At 39.4% G+C, this 26,551-nt stretch overlaps 1 protein-coding gene and 1 pseudogene across 1 annotated transcript in view; both read left to right on the plus strand.

Moving 5' to 3' along the window:
- Positions 1–373: 373 nt before the first annotated feature.
- Lint-O (L(3)mbt interactor in ovarian somatic cells) overlaps positions 374–26,551 on the plus strand; it is a 66,006-nt gene continuing 39,828 nt past the window's right edge. Inside the window, exons 1-4 of the mRNA XM_067150732.2 lie at positions 374–1,558; positions 1,769–1,979; positions 2,459–2,553; positions 22,077–22,221. Coding sequence (XP_067006833.2) covers positions 767–1,558; positions 1,769–1,979; positions 2,459–2,553; positions 22,077–22,221 — 1,243 coding nt within the window. The 5' untranslated portion in view covers positions 374–766. The remainder of the gene's footprint in view (positions 1,559–1,768; positions 1,980–2,458; positions 2,554–22,076; positions 22,222–26,551) is intronic.
- Positions 14,440–14,560, plus strand: LOC136859416 (5S ribosomal RNA; annotated as a pseudogene).

Below are 26,551 nucleotides of genomic sequence, written 5' to 3' on the forward strand. Positions count from 1 at the left end.
GAAGATTGCAAGCGAAACATTCACGGTGTATTCAAGAGGAGCGACGTGTCTTCCGTTATTGTCCACATTGCCGATGGCGGTGGAAAAAAAAAAAAAAAAAAAAAAAAAAAAAATGAGGGTATACCACATCAGATATCTAGCATGACAAGGGAAATTATTTCGAATACATGCGCAACGAACATGCATTTGACAGAAGTAAGAACTACTTGTTCAAAAATCCAATCCAATGGGAAAAATGGACTTCCGAACATTGCATATGAATGAAAACACTCGAACACTGTTTGATTATTTTAAACCGCAAGTAGTAGTCACATTGGTGCCATCTAACGTGGAATTTAATAACTTCTTGAAGTTTATCGCGGCTCTCGTGGTTAGGCCGCACCCGTAGACGCGTTTATCATTGAGTAGATTGAAGAGAGAAAATATCATTCGCTTCGTTATGCGTGAAAATTTAAAATGGAAAAAAATTACACGTTTTAATCCGTCTGGTACAAGGTTATTGGAGTGTTACATTGGATTATCTTGTGGTATTGCAATATCAAGCATTCGTCGCGTTGTGATCCATTTTGAGCTGCAAAGCTATCGACTTCCAGTAGTGCGCATGCTTGGTGCTGGCGGAAAACACTTGGTTGGTTAGCTCCTGCAGAAAACACGGACATTACGTGTTGCGAAAGTTCACCGGGCGGACAGCGTGTATCAAGCAGACGTCGTGATTCAGAAGGGAAAAACTCACGCAGAGACTCTTATCCACTTTGTGTTAGCCGAAATGAGTGAAATCAAGAATAAAGATCGTATTTTAGAAGCGATTGATCAACTCCGTCGTCGTAAAGCTCGACCAGATATTGATAGAATATGTAACTTTTTAATGCGGCGATTTTCCGTCAATGGTAAAGAAACTATAGCGGACTTAAGTCGCATGGTTGACGCTGAGATTGTTATAAAAGTAGAATATAAAGGCAACACCAGTTATCGAAATGCGGCGAAATGGTCGAGACTTTCGGGATATAAAAACAAGGAGAGTCTCTCTGAGAATAATAATGTTTCCGAAGCTCGTAGCTTACTGAGTAGAGCATTCGCATCTCTGCTCGTAGACGATCCAGACTACCTCGACTTCGGAGTCCCAGAAAATGAACTTAAGAGATTTCTCTTGGAAGAAGAACCATGCTCTGAATGGACTGATTTGGACGCTGTATTTCAGCGCGAAATTAATTCTGGATTCCTTGTCAAATTAGAAAACGGCAATTATTCGCTAGCAGATCACCCGGTGCCATCACGCAAGACGAACGGGGAAAGTAATTCGAGTGATGTGAAAGTGTTCAAATTTGAATCTACGTCATCGCAATTCAATACAGATTCGGAAAGTGTACGGGTAGAAAATCATCATATACAAAATTCAGTGAAAAGTGTGTCTGTTAACAACACAGCAGATGTCAACAATAGAAAAAGTGCTTCTGATACAGAAGATAAAAAGGATCGAACCGCGGATACTCCTGTCTCTACCACCACGGCAACGGGAGCGATAAATATAGGTGGATTTCGTGTTGGAGTGCGGCGTAAGGTATGTGAATGAAGGTTTCAGAAAAGAAACTGCAATCGATTGTGGGCGTTTTACACAGGCTGAGATTTAATGCATGGTGTGTGTGTATTTCTAAGTAGACGCTCCGCTGGCTGAAACTAGCGGAAACTTATCAGAAATATATTGAATATCGGTGTTTTATTTTCATGCGTTACTATTTCTTGTATGATTATCTAATTTTTATTTTTACAGCGTGCCAAGAAGGTATTTGATCCATCAGATAATAATATACCTACCCGTAAACGAGGCCGTCCTGTCGGAAGCACTAATAAGAGTAAGGAAACCGCGCAAAATAATATCAAGTCGGATTCCAGTGCTGTTGAATGTTCAATCTGTCATCATGGAAATAATCGCCGGGGACAGTACGAGAGACTAATCTCGTGCCGAAATTGTAACAGTAAAGGTGTGTTATCAGCTTTATACTATACAATATAAGCATGTTCTTTTTTTTGCATAAATTTACTTGTCTGCTGTCTCTCTTAATAACTTATACTAGCTCTGTATTACAGTTTATGGAATTTATATTTACTGTTCCATAAGCCTAGTAGATGAAATCAATGAAATTAGGAAGGCGAGTGCTATTTGTTACAAACTCAGATTTTTAATATTAGCAATCTGAAACGTCATTCACGACAACAGGATGCTCAAATTTATTGTGAGTGGCTCTAATCTCACATTTGTATATTTTGTCCTCGCGACACAAATGCATGAAAATTTGACGCTTGTTCCTTTGCCCGACTTTCATCCGAATATTAGGCCTAGTTGTGCCGCACTTGTTGATTGAAATCAAGTCTTTTTTGTTGAAATTTCAAACTAAATGTAAGACTCCTGAATATGAGAAAAACTTTAGATTGTGTGTGTGTTTTTTTTTTAATTTTGCAGCACATCCCAGTTGTTCTGATGTAGGAGAGAAGACAGATGCCTGGCAGTGTCCAAACTGTAGAATATGTGCCCATTGTTATCAACATATACAATTAGTAAGTACCTAGCCCTTAAAAATGCTATAAAAATTGACAAAAGATTAATGGGTAAATCTAGATATCGATGTTTGTGTCCAGTCTTTGGAGGATCTTTTTGTTTGCACAGTTAACTTAATGATTGGTGAATATTTTTTGGAAGAAATGAAATGAAAGAATCTGCAATTAATTAGCTAATTAGGAATTTTTGACTAGGTTTTCTGTTGAAGGTGAAGGCTAGTTATTATAGTGGTTCGTGCAAAAATGAACTCTCGTGCTGCAAGTCTTATGTTATTAATGACAAAATTTGAAATACCTTCCTCTATTTTCCGTACTGAAAAATTTCTGAATAACTCTTATATTAAGGTACTTCATGATAAGCGCACATAAATGTTCCTGTTTTACTGTATTTTGAAAGAAAGGCCTTGATGTGTTTTAGTAAAGAGAAAAAACATTCAGGTTTTCTATTCATGCATTATCTACATTTCAAAAGTCCTGTCGCATAGAAAATATAGAGTGCTGTATGACATTTGTCCTTTTTCAGCATAGAATAGCGTCTACTGTCGTCTGTAAAAAGAATTCTGGGAAAGCTTGTGAAAATTCAACAATATTGTCAAAATCCAGTAAAGGTTATGAGGGTGTTTAGGAATTGTAGTAAGGATGTAAAGGAGAGGGCATATATGTCTCTGGTAAGACCCCAACTAGAGTATGGTTCTAGTGTATGGGACCCTCACCAGGATTACCTGATTAAAGAACTGGAAAAAATCCAAGAAAAGCAGCTTGATTTGTTCTGGGCGATTTCCGACAAAAGAGTAGCGTTACAAAAATGTTGCAAAGTTTGAGCTGGGAAGAAGTGGGAGAAAGAAGACGAGTTGCTCGATCAAGTGGTATGTTCCAAACTGTCAGCGGAGAGAGGGCGTGGAATGACATTAGTAGACGAATAAGTTTCAGTGGCATCTTTAAAAGTAGGAAAGATCACAGTATGAAGATAAAGTTGGAATTCAAGAGGACAAATTAGGGCAAATATTCATTCATAGGAAGGGGAGTTAGGGATTGGAATAATTTACCAAGGGAGATATTCAATAAATTTCCAATTTTTTAAAAAATCATTTAAGAAAAGTCTAGGAAAACGACAGATAGGGAATCTGCCACCTGGGCGACTGCCCTAAATGCAGATCAGTATTGATTGATTGATGTGACAACATCAAGATTGCTAGAAGATTGAAAGCAGCTTCGTGCTACTACTATGCAATGAATTACCGGTACTTCTTTAGTGCTCGAAACACTCTGGCTTTTCTTCGCTGTTTGAATAATATTTAGATCTGGAGTGGGTCAGCCTGTATTTCAATTATCCTTTTTTTTCTTTTAGTAGCTTGTCAACAGAATTCATTATAGCCCTATATGAGATTGGCATATGACTGTAATAGCCCTACATTAATATAAAATGTTCACTTCTGCTCCATACATAGACTACATACATATTACTTACAAAACTTTTAGTGATACTTCTTTGTACGGGGGTGAGGAGTAAGGAGGGAGCTAGCCCAGTTCCGGTAATACTGCCAATTGAATGGAAATGAAACCTGAATTGAATCTATAGTATGATTGATTGATATGAATTTTCTAACCCTTTGTTATCTTAAGCCAACAACTGTGTCACACACTAACATTATATAACATTTCTCGATGCAAATCTTGTTCCTAGCATGTGAATTATCAGAAATATCACTTCCACAATCATAACAACAGTACTAGTACGTAAAGTGTACGCCAGATGTCTCACGGCGATGCACAATCGATTCATAGTTTGTGTTCAAACGTTGCCAATACGAATCTCGACGATTGCCTAGGTCTACTGATTCGCACTAGAGAGTCCAGGTATCTCTAAAAGTTTCGCGAGTAATGCATACATACATAGATATACATGCATCTTCATTATAGACAAGCCTTTCAGCATTCAGTCTGCAGGCCTCTGTGAATTTACTAAATTTTTCCACAGTCCTCTATTTGTAACTCTGAAGCCTCGTTTAGTTCCATACCTCTTCTCCTTAAATCATTAGAAACTGAGTCTAACCACTGTTGTCTTGGTCTTTCACCATGACAGAGTCCATTATTATCCTAGGTAGCCTGTCTTCCTCCATTTGCCTCACATGACCCCACCATTGAAGCTGGTTTATGCATACCGCTTCATTCATCTAGTTCTTTCCTAACTTAGCTATTTCCTCATTTTGAGTACTCTCCTGCCATTGTTCTCACCTATTTGTACCATTGATCATTCTCACTACTTTCATGTTGTTACTTCTGGCTTATGAATAATATATCTTGAGTCCACCCAGCTTATGCTCCTGTACAGCACATTTGGTCTAAAAACAGACTGGTGTAATGATAGTTTCATCTGGGAGCCGACTTCTTTCTTATAGGCTGGGTTGAGTGGTTCAGACGGTTGAGGCGCTGGCCTTCTGATCCCAACTTGGCAGATTCAATCCTGGCTCAGTCCGGTGGTATTTAAAGGTGCTCAAATATGTCAGTCTCGTGTCGGTAGATTTACTGGCATGTAAAAGAACTTCTTCCTGTGGGACCAAATTCCGGTGCCTCGGTGTCTCTGAAAGACGTAGATCTCATTCTACCATCAATTCCCACTGCAGCCCAGTTGTCAACATCAACGCCTTTGATTGCTTTTAATAATCTACCCTTAATCCCATAATCCCCCATTATGGCCAGCATCTTTTCTCTCTGTCATATGCCTTCGCTAGTTCTACAAAACATTAACACGACTGTCTATTCCTCTCGTAGAATTTTTCAGTCACGTAGTACATACTTTAAATCTGATCCTGACAACCCCTCTGTGGTCTGAAACCACATTAGTTTTCATCCAACTTACTGCCAACTACTGATTGCACCCTCCCTTCCAAAGTGGCTATACTGATCGGTGAAATATCTCAATAATTGTTGCAATCCCTCCTGTTCTCTTGGTTATAGATGGATGCAATTACTGCTTTTGTCAATCAGAAGTTACCTTACTAGCATTCCATGCTGATTTGTTACTCTTTGAAGCCATTTCGTCCCTGCCTTCCCAGGTTTAATTTCATCTATTCCTGCTGCTTTATGACAATGAAGTTTATTTATTACTGTATCCTTTCCACTTTCTCAAGCATAATTTTACTAACATCATTGTCCTCCTCCACATGAGCTGGGTTGTTTGCCACATCAACAGAAAGATTTCCTTTTATGTTGAGAAGATTTTCAAAATGCATTTTAATCTATTTTTAAAGTCGGTTATTTACACTAAATACGTTGCCTAATACATTCATTAAAGAGATTAATGTAACTGCTGTACATTATACACAATCACTCACAAAAAGAATACGCATGTGGCTTTCTGTTTTCTCTTAGCTGGGTCCTGGCGAATGACATTTCATAGTAGTCTGCTAACATGCTGGAATTGTTGGCGAGCTGGTAGAAAAAAGACTAACTAGCTGAATGTGCAAGATCTCTGCGATCACACATGGACTCCATGCATATTAATGTGGTGTTTATGCTTTAGCATCATTGCAGTGCCAGTTTGTTTTGAGCAAAATGTACGAATAGGTTAAAGTATTGAATAAAATAATTTCTTGAATTTTCAAAGAATTTTGCAAAATGCCACTGCATGGTAACCTGTGTTTAGAAACCATTCTGGGTTAATATTAATTGTACTAAAGGGACCGAAGGTCAGAATTTACATTTTTGAGATTTTTGTGGTTCTAAAATGGACATAAAGATACCGAGCATTCTAAAAAAGAGAGTTCATGTTTCTAGGTGCAGTACTTCAGAAGATTTAGTTATTGGCTGTTGTCAGTGAGAAATCTGTATTTCGAGAAAAATGCAGTTACAGTACAGTACTGCTTTCACTGTACAAATTTTTTCATGACACCAAGTGGCAAATACTCGAAATGCTGTGTAACTTAGTTTGTTAAGAAGACCCATAGGTAGTGCAAGAAGTCCAAACGTAGAAATACAATTTTTACACCACAGATACTTTTGTTCAGCTCTGCTGTAAAATTTCCATTGTCGACTTCGGGTCCCTTTCTGTGCGACAGGTCACATATATGAAAGCTATATTATATTCCTCAGATGGTTTTGTAAACTTGGTGAACATGTGTGAAAAATATGGAAAAAAAAAAGCTTCAGGTTCTTAGTAATCTGGACTGATTGGCTGTAGACATCAGAACATTTCACCAGTTTGGCAATATTTAAGAGTATTAGCTTTTTCTCTCTGATATCTATTGTTAAATTTAATAGCTGTGTGACACAGTTGCCTTCTGTCAGAATCTATGGTACATTGGAACATGTTTTATCAGGTTTTTGCTGTACATTATTGGTAGAGGGTAGATATTTGCAATCGCAATAAATGCAAAATGTGGCTAAATGCTGTAGAAGTAAATGTATTTAATGTTTAAAAGACAATTTTGAGTATCATTATGGTGTTTTAATTCACGCTAAAATGTGAAAATGAGTACAAGTTGCAAGATGTGTGCATTTCTGCAAAATAACAGTGAAATTATAAGACAAATAATTATAAGACATAGCACAAGATGTTGGTGCTTTGGACAGGTATCACGCATAGGACAACGGGACTGCAGTAGTGAGTCAGGCTCCGTGCAAAATGATGTGATGATGCAAAAACAGCGTGCGTACATCAATGTAGCTGATCGCCTGGGTTGCAATACCAAAGAATGTCATAGAGAGCTTCTGGAAGCTGTGGGGAATAATGCACTTCTGTACCTAACCGTTGTGAGATGGGCGGCAGCATTTCAGCACGGATCTAAAACAAGTAGTGATGTACAACGCTCCGGAAGACCTGATAGTGTCCGGACTGATGTGTTACGTGCAATAATTACCCAGTGCATGTGAGTGGACAGAAGATACACTACTTGCTACTTTTTTTTTTTTTTTGCTATTTGCTTTACGTCGCACCGACACAGATATGTCTTATGGCGACGATGGTATAGGAAAGGCCTAGGAATGGGAAAGGAAGCGGCCGTGTCCTTAATCAAGGTACAGCCCCAGCATTTGCCTGGTGTGAAAATGGGAAACCACGGAAAACCATCTTCAGGGCTGCCGACAGTGAGGTTTGAACCCACTATCTCCCGATTACAGGATACTGGCCGCACTTAAGTGACTACAGCTATTGAGCTCGGTAATACACTACTTGAGTTACAAGCCAAAACAATATTATCCTTTTCCATGACAACAGCAGTCTGCACGCAGCAGAGGCTGTGCGGTAGTGATCGGGCCAGCTAGGGAGACGTCTGGGCGCGCATGCGCACTTTAGACGATCCAGCGTAGCGCATCCCCTCCTAACAGAGCTCCTGCTACAAGGACAGTTCAGTGCATAAGTTTACACTCAGCTGTCGCGTGCTGCTTTCTAATTTCTCATTGTGTAGTAACTCTGGGTAGTGGAGGTGTACATTAAGCCTATCTGTGACTGTATGGAAGGCTTTAAATGTAGCCTGCATCGTAAGGTACTAAAGAGTCAGACTCATGCAGCAATCTCGAACACTATAGACTTTATGGAAAGGGAGGCAGTGGAAGAAAAGTTTGTGATAGATTGTAAGAAAGTGCAGGAAAGAGTAGCAGCAGCTGTTGGAGTGTCAGAAAGTTCTGTGACACATATTAAAAGTGAATAACGAACAGTGATAGAATTAGGTAAACCTATGGATAGTCTGTTTGAAACACCAAACAAAAAACAAAAAAAAATGCGCAAAAAGAATGTTTCTTGACTGGACGACTTTGACGAATGTGCCTAAAAAAAACGTCGTATTGTTAAGAGTTTTCTTATAGACATGATACTGTATAGGCTTTTGGGCTTATGCTGTGTCAACTATTATTTAGTTGAAAAATGTTTACCTACAGTTTCAAAAATTCGTGCAAAAATTAGAGAAAGGCTTTAAAATCAAAGGATCCAATACTAGTGTCAAGCGAATCCTTTGATCATTAGGATATCGTTGAAAAAAATTAACACTAAAAAGCGCATCCTGAGGGAGAAACAGGACATAAACTACAAAAGATTTATTTATTTGAAAAAAATTACGCAGTATCGGGTGGAGGATAGGCCTATAGTTAGAGCCCTGCGCGGATATACAAAATAATATCCGCATCCACCCACACTTCCTTCATCCGCACCTGCATCCGCGAATGGTTATCCGCATCCACAAAATGGTTATCTGCGGATAATTTAAATATTTAACTAATGGCACAGTATATTTCACCCAAGGCATTGAAACGGATAGATCTGTTAACATAATACAACAGGCCTGACACCAGCACCAGAACCCCTACAGTCGCAGGTTTATGAGAGATATTCTCTTGCGACAACTACCTACGTATTGACCTTTGTTCCTTCCATTAATTCCTGGTAGGAGCCAGTTAGGCTTAAGTTATATTTAGTGATTTATGGTCTGAAGGATTATATATCACTAATCTCCCATACCAGTGTCAAGGGTTGCCTAACCACAAGCAAAAACAAGAGTATACCTAAGTGAAAATCAATAAACGCCATTATTTAGAAATTATCAGCAAAATTATCCGCACTGTCATACAGTTTGTATCCGCCAAGACACTAACTTCGCGGATATCTGCATCCGTGCAGGGCTCTACTTATAGTTTACACGGATGGAACCTATATACATACATCCCGTATATCCAGGAAAGGCTGGTCTGATAATTCAATATCCGGTATATTAGCGCCCATGTCAAAAGGAAAAAGACTTTATGGTTGTACATGCGCTGGCGGGGAAATGGTTTTCATCGAGAACTATCTGCTAATCTGGAAATCTGGCAGCAAGAGTGGTGTCTATCATGATGACATGAATAGTGACAATATTTTTAAGTGGGTGAAAGATATGCTTATTCTTTATCTTCCACCTCGCAGTGTTCTCGTGATTGATAATGCGTCATATCACAACAAGGAAGTAGATTGTGCTCCAACTCCAGCTCTTGGAAAGTGACGATGATCTCCTCGCTAGTGAATAGGAACATTCCACACCGTGAGATGATGCACAAACACGAGCTTTATGAGCTTATCAAATTGCACAAGCCGGCATACAAAACCTACTTTCTAGATGAACTCATGGGACAGTACGGACATTCGGTCCTTCGAATGCCCCCATATCATCCTAAATTAAACAGTATTGAAATAATGTGGGTAGAAGTGAAGAACTCGGTAGCTTCTCACAACTTCATCTTTGCTATTGACGATGTAGAGAAACTTGCTAGACAGAAATTCACGTCAATATCTGCCGAAGGCTGGAAGCATAAATGTGAACAGACAAAGAAGGTGGAGAAATACTTCATAGAATTCTTTGTTATCCAGCTGGGAGTCTACGACACGTCATCGGGTGAGGACGACAGAAGTGATGATGGAAGACTCAGTGGAATTGAAGAGCTGTAGAGGACAGTATAAAGCAAGTATGTGCTCATTTTCTGAATATAGTGTCATTATTTTATTATTTCAAGTGTTCTCCGGCTACATGGTTACAGGGGTCCCGGGTTCGATTCCCGGCAGAGTCAGGAATTTTAACCATCGTTGGTTAATTTCGCTGGCACGGGGGCTGGGTGTATGTGTCGTCTTGATCATCATTTCATCCTCATCATGACGCGCAGATCACCTACGGGCATCAAATCAAAAGACCTGCACCTGGCGAGCCGAAAATGTCCTTGGACACTCCCGGCAGTAAAAGCCATACGTCATTTCATTTCAAGTGTAATTTACATTATCTTTGTATACATACGTTGATGCCTTTTACTCAGCATATGTAGACACTTTATGGTGTTTCTTTTTATGAATTATATTTTGTTTCTGTATCTGAGAACCATTATATCGTTATAGGCTATATATCATATCGTTAAATCACATTTCTTATTTTACAAGAGAGCAACAAAATTTTGGCTTTAAGGAGCTAGGGATAAATGATCATATAGTCTAACCCTACTTTCTCGCCTTGTAGCAAATGTTGTTGATATTATTATTATTATTATTATTATTATTATTATTATTATTATTATTATTATTATTATTATTATTATTGACTTATTTTACATGACGTGGCTCAGGATATGAAGCCTGCTGTTATACCAAACCATATTCTACACTGTATATCTACAGTGTCGTAAAGTTAATTTTACATCTAATTATAATTTAAAACAATGGCTACGCAAATTAATACATGATAAAGATTTTGACAGCTACTCTAATAAGAGGTTAAATTATGTTCTAACTCCTTAAATCATCTCTAACACTTCTAAATACACTTATTTCAGCTAGGTATGCTTGTAATTTACAGCTGGAAGGGAATTCCACTAACTGAAAATCTGCGGAGGGTTACATGTCAGTTAAGAGATATTTCGGGTCAACTGTACGTCGCCACAGCACCGAGTGAGAAGGGGAAGTCAGCATTCTTGCTCCCACGGTTCTGCTTTCTCACTCGCACAATTCCCCTCGCCGCCTGTCTTCCTAGCTGGCCCGATCTCTAGCAACTTCAGCGCTGGACAGGTCGTGGGAGTAGGAAGAACTGGAACACCCTCCATACTTGCTGGACCTGTCTCCGTTCGACTTTCTCCTTATCCCCAAAGTGAGTGAACCATTGTGTTGGGGACGGTTTCTAACTCGAAGGGACATTGCCAGTGCTGTAAAACCGGACCTGTCTCCGTTCGATTTTCACCCCATCCCCAAAGTGAGCAAACAGTTGTGTTGGGGACGGTTTTTAACTCGATGGGACATTTAAAGATAAAAATTTCATTGTTCCGTATTGAAATTATTGATGTTAAAAATTAAATAACTGGAAAGGAGGTTCAACCTATTCAATACTCAAAAGAAAGAAACGTAGCAATCACATTTCTATTTGAATGGGACCGGTTTCGACCTTAGTCTAGGTCATCATCAGCCATAAAAAACATGTAAAATGTTTAAGAATGTTGTAGGTCAGTTTTTCACTCTGTTAGGCACAAAGACACGACATCACATTCTGTTCTGCACAAAGTCACAACATTAACAATCAACTTGCGAAGATCAAAAAGGCTTGAATTCGCAGACGAACAGATCTGTAGAAGAAAGCCGCCAGCTCCCGGTGACTACGCGGCACACTCAAGGTCACGCGCTGCGGCCAAACACCAAAGTAGAGTGGAGAACGTTTTGAAGGTCCAGAACCTGTCACGGCTGCGGGAAGCCAAGTACGTATATAAAAATATACGATGCCAATTAGTAAAACCGAATGAGCACCCGTACTCCAGCTAAGATCTTGGTAAACAGTTGTTTTTTCAAGTCAACTGTTTACCAAGATCTTAGCTGGAGTACGGGTGCTCATTCGGTTTTACTAATTGGCATCGTATATTTTTATATACGTACTTGGCTTCCCGCAGCCGTGACAGGTTCTGGACCTTCAAAACGTTCTCCACTCTACTTTGGTGTTTGGCCGCAGCGCGTGACCTTGAGTGTGCCGCGTAGTCACCGGGAGCTGGCGGCTTTCTTCTACAGATCTGTTCGTCTGCGAATTCAAGCCTTTTTGATCTTCGCAAGTTGATTGTTAATGTTGTGACTTTGTGCAGAACAGAATGTGATGTCGTGTCTTTGTGCCTAACAGAGTGAAAAACTGACCTACAACATTCTTAAACATTTTACATGTTTTTTATGGCTGATGATGACCTAGACTAAGGTCGAAACCGGTCCCATTCAAATAGAAATGTGATTGCTACGTTTCTTTCTTTTGAGTATTGAATAGGTTGAACCTCCTTTCCAGTTATTTAATTTTTAACATCGATGGGACATTGTCAATGCTGTGAAACATGATAATTGTAATTCATACACGGTGAGGCAACTGGTATCCAACGTCTCCTGCATCATTGGCAACGTGTCGTGGATGATCTAGGGGACTTGAGAGTTTAGTGTAAAGGTTATGTACTGTGTAGAGATGAGAAGAATGCAAGAATGAGGAATGTGGCTGCAAGCACCAACTTCCTGATCAGGCCAGACAGATCGGCTCTTATCTGCTCGTAACTGCTACACGAAAACATTGACTTACACTTGGCAGTGTTCAGCCTCTCACGTGATCTAATCGGATATATGAATACTCAGAAGAATCGGTCTGAATTTTTTACTTACTTGATTCACATATTGCTTTGCCACAACTGGTTTTGCTCGCACATATCAAATCACAGAATTAATAAGAAGAAAAGTCTGCAATATTACTGGCTAAATGTTTGGCTGTGAAAACCAGGATTATTGCCTTGAAAACTTCCAGAGACAGAGTTGGAGATAAAGGTTTAAAGTTTATAAATTTGATATAATACATTATATCAAATCTCAAGTTGATAGTGCTATTAGTTCATGGGTAAGGGAATGTATTTTGAGGTGGGCGCCACTGCTTCGATATGTTTGGGTTTCTATTGAAAGAATTACTCTTAGTAATGATAAAGCATACCAATTTGTTTCTTTTCACAATTAGCTTGACGTCGCACTGACACAGATAGGTCTTATGGCTACGATGGGATAGGAAAGGCCTAGGAGTGGGAAGGAAGCAGTCGTGGCCTTAATTAAGGTACAGCCCCAGCATTTGCCTGGTGTGAAAGTGGGAAAGCACGGAAAACCATCTCCAGGCCTGCCGACAGTGGGGCTTGAACTCACTATCTCCCGGATGCAAGCTCACAGCTGCCGCGCCCTTAACCGCATGGCCAACTCGCCCAGTGTAAATAATAATAATAATAATAATAATAATAATAAATGTCCAGAAATCTCGTATAAATTAATCTCTCTAATTTTAATAAAGCATGCTAATTCTTTCTTTTCTCCCAGGACATGTACATTAGGCCTTGTTGTGGTCACCTTAATTGGACTAAAATGACTAAAAAGGTTAGGGAACTGCACCTGGGTTGTATTCCTTACCACTGACTTGAAATCAACTACCAATGGGATCTTGAATATTCTGCAATATGTCTACATTTCAAAGGCCTTAAGTCAGTTCCTTGACAAACCCTATTGTGTCCATCCTTCAGCACAATATAGCCGCACTAGAAACATACAACACGTAATAACATGCCAATGGGTTTCAAATCAGAGGTCATGATTGCATAAAAGACATTTCAATTTCAAGAACACACTTCTTCCAATACCGATTCTGGTTTTGATTTCTACATCTTGTATTACTCAGCATCCTAGGAACTGGGAATGTGACACAGTTTCAATGGTGTTTCTATCGAGGGTGATATTATTCCGAATTTCACTTATGGCAGTATATTACAGTGCTAAACATACTTTTCTATGACATTCTAGGCTGTAGGCTATATAGATCAACTGACCTTTTGGTCTCCCTCATTTGCAACATTCCCTTGTGGTTCTGAGCTTGACTGCTTGGGTGTCATGTACTAACTTTGGGTATAGTGCTTCTATTCAGAGAAAGTTTCACTTTGATGTGTATCATTATTGTCGTGTCTGCCTCCGTAGCGCAATGGTTAGCACTATTGGCAGCTGTCCTCGGAGGCCTGGGTTCAGTTCCTGGTACTGCCAGACTTCTAAAAATGGTAGGAGTGCTAGCATGTGACTAAAATGGTACATGGCTAAAGTGGTATATGCAAAAAAACCAAACCCCATGGCACTATTGCCCTTGAAGGGCCTTGGCCTTCCAAGCGACCGCTGCTCAGCCTGAAGGCCTACAGATTATGAGGTGTCATGTGGTCAGTACGACGAATCCTCTCGGCCGTTATTCTTGGCGTTCTAGACCGGGGCCGTTATCTCGTCAGATAGCTCCTCAATTCTAATCACGTAGGCTGAGTGGACCTCGAACCAGCCCTCAGATCCAGGTAAAATCCCTGAACTGGCCGGGAATCGAACCCAGGGCCTCCGGGTAAAAGGCAGGAATGCTACCCCTACACCACGGGGCCGGCAATACCATGTTGAATACACCGGTTCTTGTCCGATCACCGCAGTTAAGGAACATTGGGGGCATGGTTAGTACTTGGATGGATGACCGCTTGGGAACACCACGTGCCGTTGGCTCAATTCCCTTTAGGGGCTGCCTGGCCGAGGCGGTAAAGGCGTGCTCGGTTCGCCTGGAATGACGTGGTTCGAATCCCCGTATTGGTATTATAAATTTACTCATTCGGAACAATTATTTCTGATTCCCTATGGGAATCAACATCTACATCATCCCCGTCAGGAAGTCGTAAAATTTAAGAAACGAGATTTCCACTTCCGGAGGTGCATATGGCTCTGAAGTTCACTCAGCCTACACCAAAAATGAGTACCAGGTTAATTCCTGGGGGCAAAGGCGGCCGGGCGTAGAGCTAACCACTCTACCCCATCACGTGCCGTGGTTAACAATGGTGGGAGCCTTTACCTTCCACTCCTCCAAGGGCCTTCATGGCCTGTACGGAGGTGTCTTTGTCTTTTAAAGTGGTATATGCAGCTTACCTCCATTGGGGGTGTGATGAGGACACGAGTTTACCTTACTATTGTTGTCGTCATCATTATCATCATGTTATTATTTTACATAAATATTTGGTAGTGTCTCTAATGTATGAAAACTTTTTGGGAGGTGAGGGATTAGTGTTTGTGACAATGAAGAAATATCTGAGATATTATGGAAGACAGATCCATTCTTCACTCCTCTTTTCTTGTTGGAGAACATTTTCAGAGGTTTCAGGTAGTATTCAGTCTTCTGAAGAGGAGACTTGAGGATTCAAGTTAATATTTTGTCTCTCTTCATTATTTTAATTAGATTAGAGGCATCATGAAAGGTGCCTCCCAGAAGATTGTGACTGGGCGAGTTGGTTGTGCGGTTAGGAGCGTCCAGCTGTGAGCTGCATCCAGGAGATATTGAGTTCGAACCCCACTGTCGACAGCCCTAAAGATGGTTGTCCGTGGTTTCCAATTTTCACACCTTGTAAATGGTGGGACTGTACGTTAATTAAGACCACAGATGTTTCCTTCCCACTCCTAGGCCTTTCCTATCCTATCATTGTCATAAAACCTATCTATCTGTGTCGGTGCAGCGTAAAACAAAATAAAAAAATAAAAAAGATAATTTCGACTTGATAATGTTTTTCAGAAGCAATTGGGTGATCTCTGGTCAACAGCAGAATGTCGCTGAACCTTTCACATCAGAAACATCATCCAAGCGCTTATCATGTAATATAAATCTCTGTATGAAGATGATTCCTTTGGCATAGAGACAGTAGAAGCTGGCAATCACTTCATCTAATCTTCAAGTGCTGCAAAGAAGAGATCATTGGATCAGGACAATGGAAAATCTAGACCTGACAAGAGATAGCCGCAAAGCATGGAGATTGCTGAAGCGCCTCAACAACAATCCAACGAAGAAACCACTGTGCACTCTTAATACCAGTGCAAACCAAGTTGCGCATCAGTTACTCCTGAATGGAAAGACAACCCACAAAGGCAAGTTGCGTGAAACCCTAAGAAACAATCAGGAAGGAAGGAGAAATCTTACTCTATCCTTCAGTTTGTTGAAATTGGACACGGCTATCAGAGAATGCAAAACCAGGTAGTCGGCGGGCCTGGATGGCATCCGATCAGAGGAGATAAAGAATTTTGTACCTAAAACCAAGGAATGGGTTCTCCAGCTCTTCAATGACTGTATGAGCAGACTGGATAAAATACTGAAGAAAAGGGTGATTGTCCTGCTGAAACCAGCAAAAAGTGGGAGCAGTACAAAAAATTCAGACCTATAATTCATCTGTGCCACCTGTACAAACTGCAGGAAAGACTAATTCTGAATCACATCCTACCTGTGATTGACCCATTAATTATACTACAGCAAGCTGGGAAGAGCTGCGCTTGGCATTTGCTGAATCTAACACAGTTTATAGAGGATAGATTTGAAACTCACAAGGTCATAGCCTGACAAAGGACAGTGCATTAGTCAAGCTCGTTGTCACTCCTATCCAGAATTGTAAGGTTTTCATTGACTTCCAAGGGCAGCATAGCTGATGGAGGGTGCAGAGAAATGATCTACCCCAAAAGCATTTTGGCTGCAGTCCTATTCAAGATCTGTACTAATGAGCAGTCTCTATTTTCAAGTACTAGAAGCTTCTTATATGCTGACAACCTTACCCTCACCACACAGAGCACAGAGTTTGAAACAGTGGAATGAAATCTGTCTACTCCCCTTCAATGCCTGTCAAGCTGTCACAGTGCAAACTACGTATGGCCTAACCCTGAAAAGACCTAGGTGGGTTTTAAGCTCAAAATAGCATAATCAGATCTGTGACACTAAAATATCTGGGAGTAATGTTTGACAGAACCCTCACATTTAAGAAGTACTGCACGAATTGCAAAATTGACATTTCCACATGAAATAAACTGTTGTATAAATTGGCTGAATCATTTTAGGGAAGCCAACCACAAACTATCTGCACATAATCTATTGGCCTTTGTTACTCCATTGCAGAATATGCATATCCAGTTTGGTATTCATCATCTCATGTCAAGCAGATGGACATGGCCCTCAATGAGACCTCTAGGTTAGTGACTGGTTGCTTAAAATCTACTCCAACAAGCTGTAACAGCTTGCTGGGATTTCTCCACCCTCTAATTATAGAGGAGTAGCTGCAGATAGGGAGAGGACTAGATTAGAATGGGAAAGTACTCATCCACTGCATAGTCATGTACTCCCAGTTCAAAGACTCAAGTCCAGGAAAAGTTTCCTGTAAACATCACGGGAACTAATTGTATCATCTGAAATGGCAGGAGTACAGTTGTGGAAAACAAAGATGCTTAACATGCTGGGACAGATGACAGTAGCGGTACGTTTACCACCTGGTTATAGTTAAAACTGGATTGTATGGAAATCCTTTGCTATTGGCTTTATGTCGCACCGACACAGATAGGTCTTATGGCGACGATGGGACAGGAAAGGGCTAGGACTGGGAAGGAAGTGGCTGTGGCCTTAATTAAGGTACATCCCCAGCATTTTCCTGGTGTGAAAATGGGAAACCACGGAAAACCATCTTCAGGGCTGCCGACAGTAGGGTTCGAACCCACTATCTCCCGAATACTGGATACTGGCTGCACTTAAATGACTGCAGCTATCGAGCTTGGTAGGAAATCCTTAAATAGACTATTACAGGAGTGGGTAGTTACAAAGTCAACCTTGCGAGATGGCACTACATAGATGCTGACAACATCGAGTATGAATGCGGTGAAGAACACTTGCTTCAGTATCTGATGTGTATACTGAAGACAAACTGTTTCAGGCAATGTGGACTGTGCTTCTTGTTGGTCACAATTCATGTAACATACCTTTGGTGTTCCAATGTAATATTTGGCTGTGTACAAAATGTTTCTGATACGAGAATAAATAAAATTAGATTATACATTTTTTAAATTTACCAAGCATTGTGGATTTGGTTATTATGATTATTATATTGCATTTCGTGTCATGGTAAAGTCCATCAGAAAGGTCGTTCCCACAAATTCTCCAGCACACGATTACAGTCCGAGAGCGTGCTGATCCTCCATATTGGTCCAGCAACTTGTTCGTTATACAGCTTTAACTTTGTATTATGTAGATTCCTAAATATTAGTCACAATTTAAACACACATCATAAATATGCACTAAATGTGTATTGTTTAAGTATTCAAGCGTTTCTTTAATCGTGAAATTACCAGCGTTTTGCCCCAGTGCGCCATTGGGCTCATCAATTGGAGTGCCACATCTCATCAAGATGCTGGTGACTACAGCACATTTTAACTGTTTATGAAAAAGGCAGAGTTATAGTACGCAAACTTTTTCTTGAGCCCTAGTTCCCATTCAGCACTATGGAGTTCAGGGCTCAAGAAAAAGTTTGCGTACTATACATATATCTCCCCTAATGTGCTGTCACTGCATGTGCTTCAAAAGGAGGCTTTGTTGTGATGTATCAATGGTGCGTTAGCCATCAACATCTTGAAGAGGTGTACAGATCCAACTGATGAACCCTGTGTCACACTTGGGGTGAAAGGCTGCTAATTTCACAATTGAATAATAAAGCCTAAAGAGTTTGAATATTTTTATATTTGCTGTTGGCAAAATTAAATTAGGGTTTGTTTCTCGATATAAGTGTATTTTTTGCCATTTAATAAAATAATCTTGTAGTAGAGACAGCATTACAAAAGAAACTTCACTTCAGCATTCATCTGTCACAATCACTAGTTGCTGTGCTTACACTGGGGATCCAAACATGTGATATTCCCTTCACTCCAGTTCTTACTGCCCAACCAAAGATAGCAGTAGTGAAGGTGAATGTGCAACAAGCCCTTGTATTGATAACTAATATATCCACACATTATACTAGCAGGGTGGTGGTCAACCAAGCTTAGCACCTTCTATTTACAGCTTTATATAATGTCAAACAATAGCCATACAATATAGGCATGCACATGAAGTGAAGTATTTGTAATGTAATTGATAGTAAAATTATCTGTTTTCTTGTTTATATTTCAAAGTGTGTGCAACAATTACAACATTATATTCACACCTGGCCACTGATCTAGATCATTGTCTCCACACAAGGCCATAGGAAGAAAAATCTTCCTGCACAGTGACAAGTTATACTGGGTTCTTTTCGCATGCCACAGGGTGAGCAACATAAAGCGGAACCAGTCCGGCAGCGCAGCCTGCACACAGGAGGTGCGTGCGTGACGGGAAGTCAGCAGTAAATACATCGTTGCGTAAGCTATTTCTAACAAACAAACAACACAAAAAATAAAAGTACTCGCATAGATCACGCCTGGAGATGTTGAAACTGTCTCCCTCCGTTGATCAAGCATTTGTGGCACCTGCTAAGGAAATTGTTCATTATCCTTCAGTAACTTTGTACCCATTTGAAGAGAACCGTAGGAAATTTCCATTTCCTGAGCAAGTCGTCGAAGTGATTTTGTAGGAGACCTTTCCAGAGTGTTACCAATGTTACCTACAGTTTCTTATGCGAGTACTATACGTTGTTTATTCCTTTCTTGCGTAATTTATTTATCTTTGAATCAAAGTTCGACCTGGAACTTGAACATGAGGCAACTTCTCTTGAAATAATCTCCTTACGGCTCTCACACTTTCTGTACGGACGTATGAATCGGAAACGAATACTGATACTGGACATGAGCCAACTGAGCCATTTCACTTAATGCACACACTGTACTAATGTCACCAACGAAAGATGTGCCACATTTGCAAACATTCAATAAAGACGAAACCTGGCATGGTAGCGCGGCCTTCGGTACAACCGGCACATATTTCGTCACTGGCAAACTCTCTCACTCAGGAAATCCCGGGCACAGGATGGAGCGGTTCAGTTTTATTCTACTCACCCGGTATTTGTGATGAGGAAAAGTGACTCAACAGTTGAATAGTATTGTGACAATACGATCCTGTTTTCTATTTATGGACTCATTTTTTAAGAAAGGAAACCAGTAAAGACCGGCCACTGTGACTTACATATGTAACACCATGATTATGCTACTTTAATGTTATAATTTAGGTAAGTATCCAGCAACCAGAGTCTAGAATGACTATTGATGTTTGTTTTGAAATTTTACTGTCAGGTTGATGAGTAAGTTCTGGTAGGGTATTTGTAACCTCCCTGTTCAAAATGCCTGTGTTGTACACTGATGAGCAATTGAATTAGAGATATGCTGCAGTCTGCCTGGAGAATTTAATAGTATGGCATCGAACAGACTCTGATGTCGTAAGGCCTCATACAAGCAGTGTAACAGTTGAGCGCAGGGCGGGCAAGATATGCAATCTCTATGCACTTTGTTGTAGCCAGATTTTCAGTGCCATAATGTGGGCCATTCGATCCCCAAAGTCATGTAGGTACAGGGCTTTCCACATCACACATGTTTTAAAGTGTACTCTGAGTACGTGGATTCAGACAGAAGCACCACCACCAGAGTCAGCTGCCGTGGTGTGCAATGTGTTGATGACAGGGGTCTCTTAGCTAGCTCAGATGAGCAGCATCGTTTCAAAATGTATTAAATGCACTCAAGGCCAGAATACGCTTTGATGTGGTTTCCCACTAATTATGATATGCTCTTTAACGCTGTCAAGTTAGATCAGGTCATTTCATATTCTTTCCCATATGAATTTAGTGCTGAAAAACATGATTTGGATCAAATTGTATTATCTGCATCATGGCGAACAGTTCAAAATGTATTTTATTCACAATATTTTTCCAGTCTGCATTTATCCTACTCTTTTGTTGGCTGTACCCACTATTTTTATGTCATAGTTTACAATGTGGTGTTAATTGCATGCCCGTCCACTTTTGATCACCATGGAGGTCTACTTATCTGTAGAAGAGCATTTGAAAGGAAGTAGAAAACGAATTGGAGTTGCGAAAACTAAAAGACAATGTGATCAGGAAGCTTGGTGAGTAAACACTCCTGATGTATGTTACGAATGGATCATTATCAGTGAAATTTGTGATTTTTGGTGTATTAGATGTGCTATTCACATGGAAAAGATTGCATAAATGCATGTTTTTATACATTGGAACGTAACCTCAATACCTAGATGTTGCTGTTTAAAATTTTGACATGTCATATTTGTAAAATTATGATCTGTGCACTTAATATGATTTGAAACAATCCTCCTCAGATAGAAGAGCGGATACATGGTCACGGTGCATCAGATCACTTGCAAATTTAATGCTGGACAACAATGAAGTGTCAGCAACAATACCTTCCAGAACCATCTCCTCGCAATGGGGTACAGAAGCTGCCGTCCCAGTAGTGTACATCTGCTCACTGCACGTCACAAGGCACAAACATCGACATGGGCAAAGGAAGAGTGCCATTAGACACTTGAAGCACAGTAAAAGGTCACCTGGACAGATGTCGAGGTACCAGTTGGTAAGCGTATATGGCAGGATACCAATGCGTCAGCAAGCACATGAGGCAAAGGACCGTTCTTGCCAACAGGGTAGAGTTCAGGCTGGTGGTGGTGGTATTCTTATATAGGGACTGATCACATAGGATGAAAATGTGGCCCCTGGTGCACCTGCCAACATCCTTTACCAGCGAATGATACAGAAACCTGCTGCCAGATTATGTCCCTCCTTTATTTGCCTCCAGTACCCTGAAGAAGACATGTACCTACAGCAAGACAATGTATTGTCCCATTGCTCCCAAACTGTGGCCAGTTCGTTTGATGAATACTCTACAGACAGGAGGATGCTTGTCAGCCTCAGTCCTATTGAACACATCTGAGATGCTGTTGAGAGGAATGTGTAAATCCTGGACTTTCTTCCAACCAATCTCCGTGCATTATGAGAGAGACCAGCACATCTCCCCAAATAATTTTGTGTGTTGTGGAATCTATGTCAAACTTCATCACCACCATCATCTGGTTGAAAGTGCTACATGCACTTGCCCTCTAATTTAATTGCTCATAAGTGTATATGGCCAGCATTAAGACTAAATTAAAATATTGTTGTAAAGTTAAAAAGGAACGATGTTTTGCAATTTAACATTTGTATTTAATGAGAAGTATCTAGCAGTCTCTGATCTTAAATTCCAGGAACCTTCAGCAACATGTAGTGGTTGCAGAGGACACTACCACCTATCATGTCACACTCCTCGAGTTCCCGACAAGTCTAAGAATAATGGGGCATGGCTCTGCTTCCGCTGTGGCCCACCACCAAAACAAAAGCCTAATTCTCAAGGTAAGTTTAGCGACACAGCATTAGATTTATAAACATTTTTCTTTCTATTGCATGTCACAGTATGTCATATATTGTAGGTTTTCAATGATGATAGTGTAGGAGAGATAGTGGCCATGGTTGTGGCTGAGAGAGCTCCAGCATTTGCCTGGTGTGAAAACGGGAAATAGTGGAAAGCCATCTTTAGGGTGGCCAGCAGTGGGGTTCATACCCACCATCTCTAGAATGCAAGCTTATAGTTACACAACTTGTAAGCACACAGCCACCTCGATGAAGCAAAATAAATTACATGGCTCATTGACAAACTGTAATGTCTTACAGTCAGCAAGACCATTTCCATTCCCTTTACTGTCAGTTTATTGGACTATGGCCAATCCTTCAATTTCCAAACAAGGCTGTGGGCCGCATTCCAGATCCTCAGAACTAGTCTTGCACAGCCAGGGATCAAACTTAGGATCTACTGGACAACATGGAGTAACATTAACTGATTGATTATACTGGTGGTTTTACTACAAATTTAAATTATACAATGTGTAGAAATGTCATCTGTCGTAAGGAGCTTCATTTGATAAATTACCGTATTTCTCCGAATCCAAGATGACGTTTCTTTTCTCAGAATTGCATGTGATAAATCATGGGTCGTCTTGCATTCACATCCCAACAGTAATGAACGCCACTGGCAGCTACCACAGTAAACCCGTTTCTTCCCTTCACCTCCCATGCGCGCACACAACGTCCTCCCACGTCTTTATTATACATCACTAGCCGCAGCAGCCGGTTGTACAGTGCTTTTGTGTAATGTCACTGGTTCTTGGGAAATAGTGAAGAGTGAATGACATTCTACTAGCCTCTATAAAAATGTTTCTCAAATCCTCAGAATGGCATCAAAACATTACTCTCTTGAGCTGGTTGCAAAGTTGATCATAATGTACTTCCGAGCCCAACTGCACAGGAAATGTAATTTGCATCAGAATAGCAAGGATGTGACCCTTAGAATTTTTAGAAAGGCCATGGTTACGTAGTGGCAGAAAACCACTGCCTTGTGGAGAAGAGGGATCTTCAAAGGCTAAGGCAATAAACCTCGAAATAAAATCCTCAGATGTATTAGACTTAGTAGGTCAGCAGATGAGTAAATTTGTACTTGCTTTCAACTATACAAGCCTCGGATGGAAGTTTAACAATATAAACGGAACTGACAGGTCTCTGACTACATTCGCACAGTATGATGGTAATGCTGATGTTCGTGCAACTGTTAGATCAGAGAACAAAACCCAATTTGGAACAATAAATATTTTAACAATGAATGGGAAGGAAAATGAATTGATTGTTCTAATGGAGAGACGAAACTCGACATCCTGGGATTATGTGAAGTAAAATGGAAACGGAAAGGAATGAAGAAATTAAGAAAGGGATACACCTTGTACTGGATGGGTAACAGTAAAGAAAAAAGAAATGGAGTGGGATTTATAGTGAATCAGAATGTTGAACCAATAGCTGAAGTTGAGTATGTAAATGAAAGAATTATAATAATGTATATACATGTAAACAAGGAACTATAGAAGATAGTATAGATGTACGCTCCACGGACAGGATGTAGCATGGAAGAAAAAGATGATTTCCTCAATGAACTGGAAACGCATATTGTTGGAGATGGGATCATGATAATGGGAGATCTGAATGCTCGTGTGGGAACAGATAAAATGGGATCTGAGAATGTTCTGGGCCCACATGGGTATGGTGGTAGAAATGAAGATGGAGAGAAACTGTTGGACTTTTGTATCAGAAATAACCTGATAATAAAGAACACATGGTTTATGAAGAAGAATAGCCATAAGATCAGCCGATATAGTTGGGATGGACAGTATGGAACACTCATCGATTTTATTACAACACACCGAGAATGGGGAAGATACGTCATGAATACGAAGATAATCCCCAGTGAAAAGTATGGAAGGTGATCATAGATTATTAATTGTGGAATTAAAACAAGTAAAAATCTCTAAAATTGTACTGAAGAAGAAACTAAAGATCAGGATTTGGGAATTGGAAGAGGAGGATAAAAGAACGACATTCCGGGACTGGATAAAAAGGAAGTTGCCTAACACGGTAATACGAAGTGGAGAAGAAGAGTGGGACAATTCAAGATAGTCATTTGTGGAAGCAGCAACTGAGGCATGCGGGAAAACAAAAGCAAAGGTTAAGGGAAAGGAGATACAGTGGTGAACAGACAAAATAAAAAAGAAATAAAAGAATGGAATAAAGTGAAGAAGGAAATGGATAAGGAAAAGCAAAAAACCTATCAGAGGGATGAAAATAAGATAGAAAGGTTACATGTGGAATTCAAAAGATTGAAACTACAAGTAAAGAGGAGTATCCAGGAAGAAAAGGAGAAATGTTGGGGACAGTTTACCAACAAAATTGAGCAAGATAGTTGAGGAAATCAGAAACTGTTATACAGAGTAATAAAATGAAGAATAAATCAAGAAAAATCAAGGTGTTAAAGAGAGAAGATGGATCCATAGTACATGACGAAAAGGGTCTTCAGAAGGCGATGGCAAATTATTTTGTCTGTAGTACTACACAAAACGGAAGGCTGCTTCAGCCGTAGCTCCTCCAAAGACACAGTAGGAGTGGATTTTGACAACAACAAGATTATTATGGGGAGGCTCTTTTATTAGTAGCAAAACGGCAATCAGCTTCAAGGTTCCTGAACTAGCCGAATTCAAGAGACATTTTGTAAATTTAAAACAAACAGCAGCCACCTTGGAGGGAGTAAATGAAGAGAATACCTAGCAGTATTCAGAACAGTGACAAAGGAAAGTTATTTTTTCAAAAACTTTTTATTAGAAGACAAGCGGAATATTTTAGCGATAAAAGTGCTGGAAACATTTTTTACAACGTCTGTTCAAATGAATAGAAATAGTTTTTTAAAATAGGCTAACTATAAGTGGATCCATTTCCCTCTCATTTCACTACCCCATTCAACCGTCCATATTGTTTTTAATTTATTTTAAATTTACGTAGTATTTAAGAAAAACAAGATACCTGTATAAGATGTTCTTAAAAAGATAAATACTTAGTGAATTCACCTAAGCAATGTAAAACAGCTGAAGATGTTCTAAAAAGGAACGAAACATGTACTGTGTATGATTAATATTGATTTGCTTAAATACAAATATAAGTATCAAAAAGGTGGAAGATTTTTTATTAAGTCTTTGTAAATAGGATTTGATACGGGAAATGAAGCTGATTTCTTGCAATAGATCTCAGGGTTCAATATTTCTATCTTCATAAATATTTCTATTGTGGGATTCATACAACGCTGATATGCTACATAGATCAATCTATAATCAGAATTGATGGATGTCTCCATCTGGTGTATCATGAAATTGCAAGAAAATGGATACTTCTACAGCTTAAATCTAAGTTGACCTTTGTTACAAAGGAAAACATCAATAACACATCATATTAACCTTAATTAATGTCATTTATTAAAAAAAAAAATAATTACATAGATGCAAAAAGTAAAATGTGAGAATAAGTTTAGAATTTAATTAATGTTCATTCTTCTGATATGTAATGATCATCTATGCTCATATTATCTGCATCAATCATGCTATTAGGTTCATATATCACAATTGAAATGGGTTATTAATTATATTCAATGAAATATTCATAAAGAAAATAATAAATTGCATCTTGACATGGGAAATTCTTGGTTATATCGATCTGAAGGATCATTCTATACATTAGTTTTCATTAACTTTGCTTAGGACAAGTTTTGTTAATACATGATTGTTATTTTGGTTTTGTAGCATTTCAATATAAGCTTCTGGAAAAGATAAGTTTCTCACTCGACAGCACAAATCTGCTTCTATTCAAGTTATTATTATTATTATTATTATTATTTTTAACCATCATCATATTTTATATTAATTCATTTTAATGTAAATCAACATTGGTTATGTATAACAAGGTAAAGATTCTCAAATGTGACCAAATATATCAATAAATGACCTAATGTGCGAGTTATTCAAGTATCTTGCCTAGGGAAGATCATTTTTGAAGACACTATGTAATAACTACTCTGTTATATTCATCACACAATATGATAATAATTATCCATGTCAGTCTCTGTTATACCATCATTATTTGGGAAAAATTGGATTTCAAAATAGAAATATTAAGTTAAAATATCCAAGTGCATGACCAATCAATCTTATAAGAATTCCTTTTGATGATCCTGACCTACAATAACATTCCATGTATGTATAACGACGTCACCATTAACATAGGATATGGATTCTCAAACATTACACTGTTACTGCATAAT

Source organism: Anabrus simplex, chromosome 1, assembly GCF_040414725.1.
Source record: "Anabrus simplex isolate iqAnaSimp1 chromosome 1, ASM4041472v1, whole genome shotgun sequence".
NCBI lineage: Eukaryota > Metazoa > Arthropoda > Insecta > Orthoptera > Tettigoniidae > Anabrus > Anabrus simplex.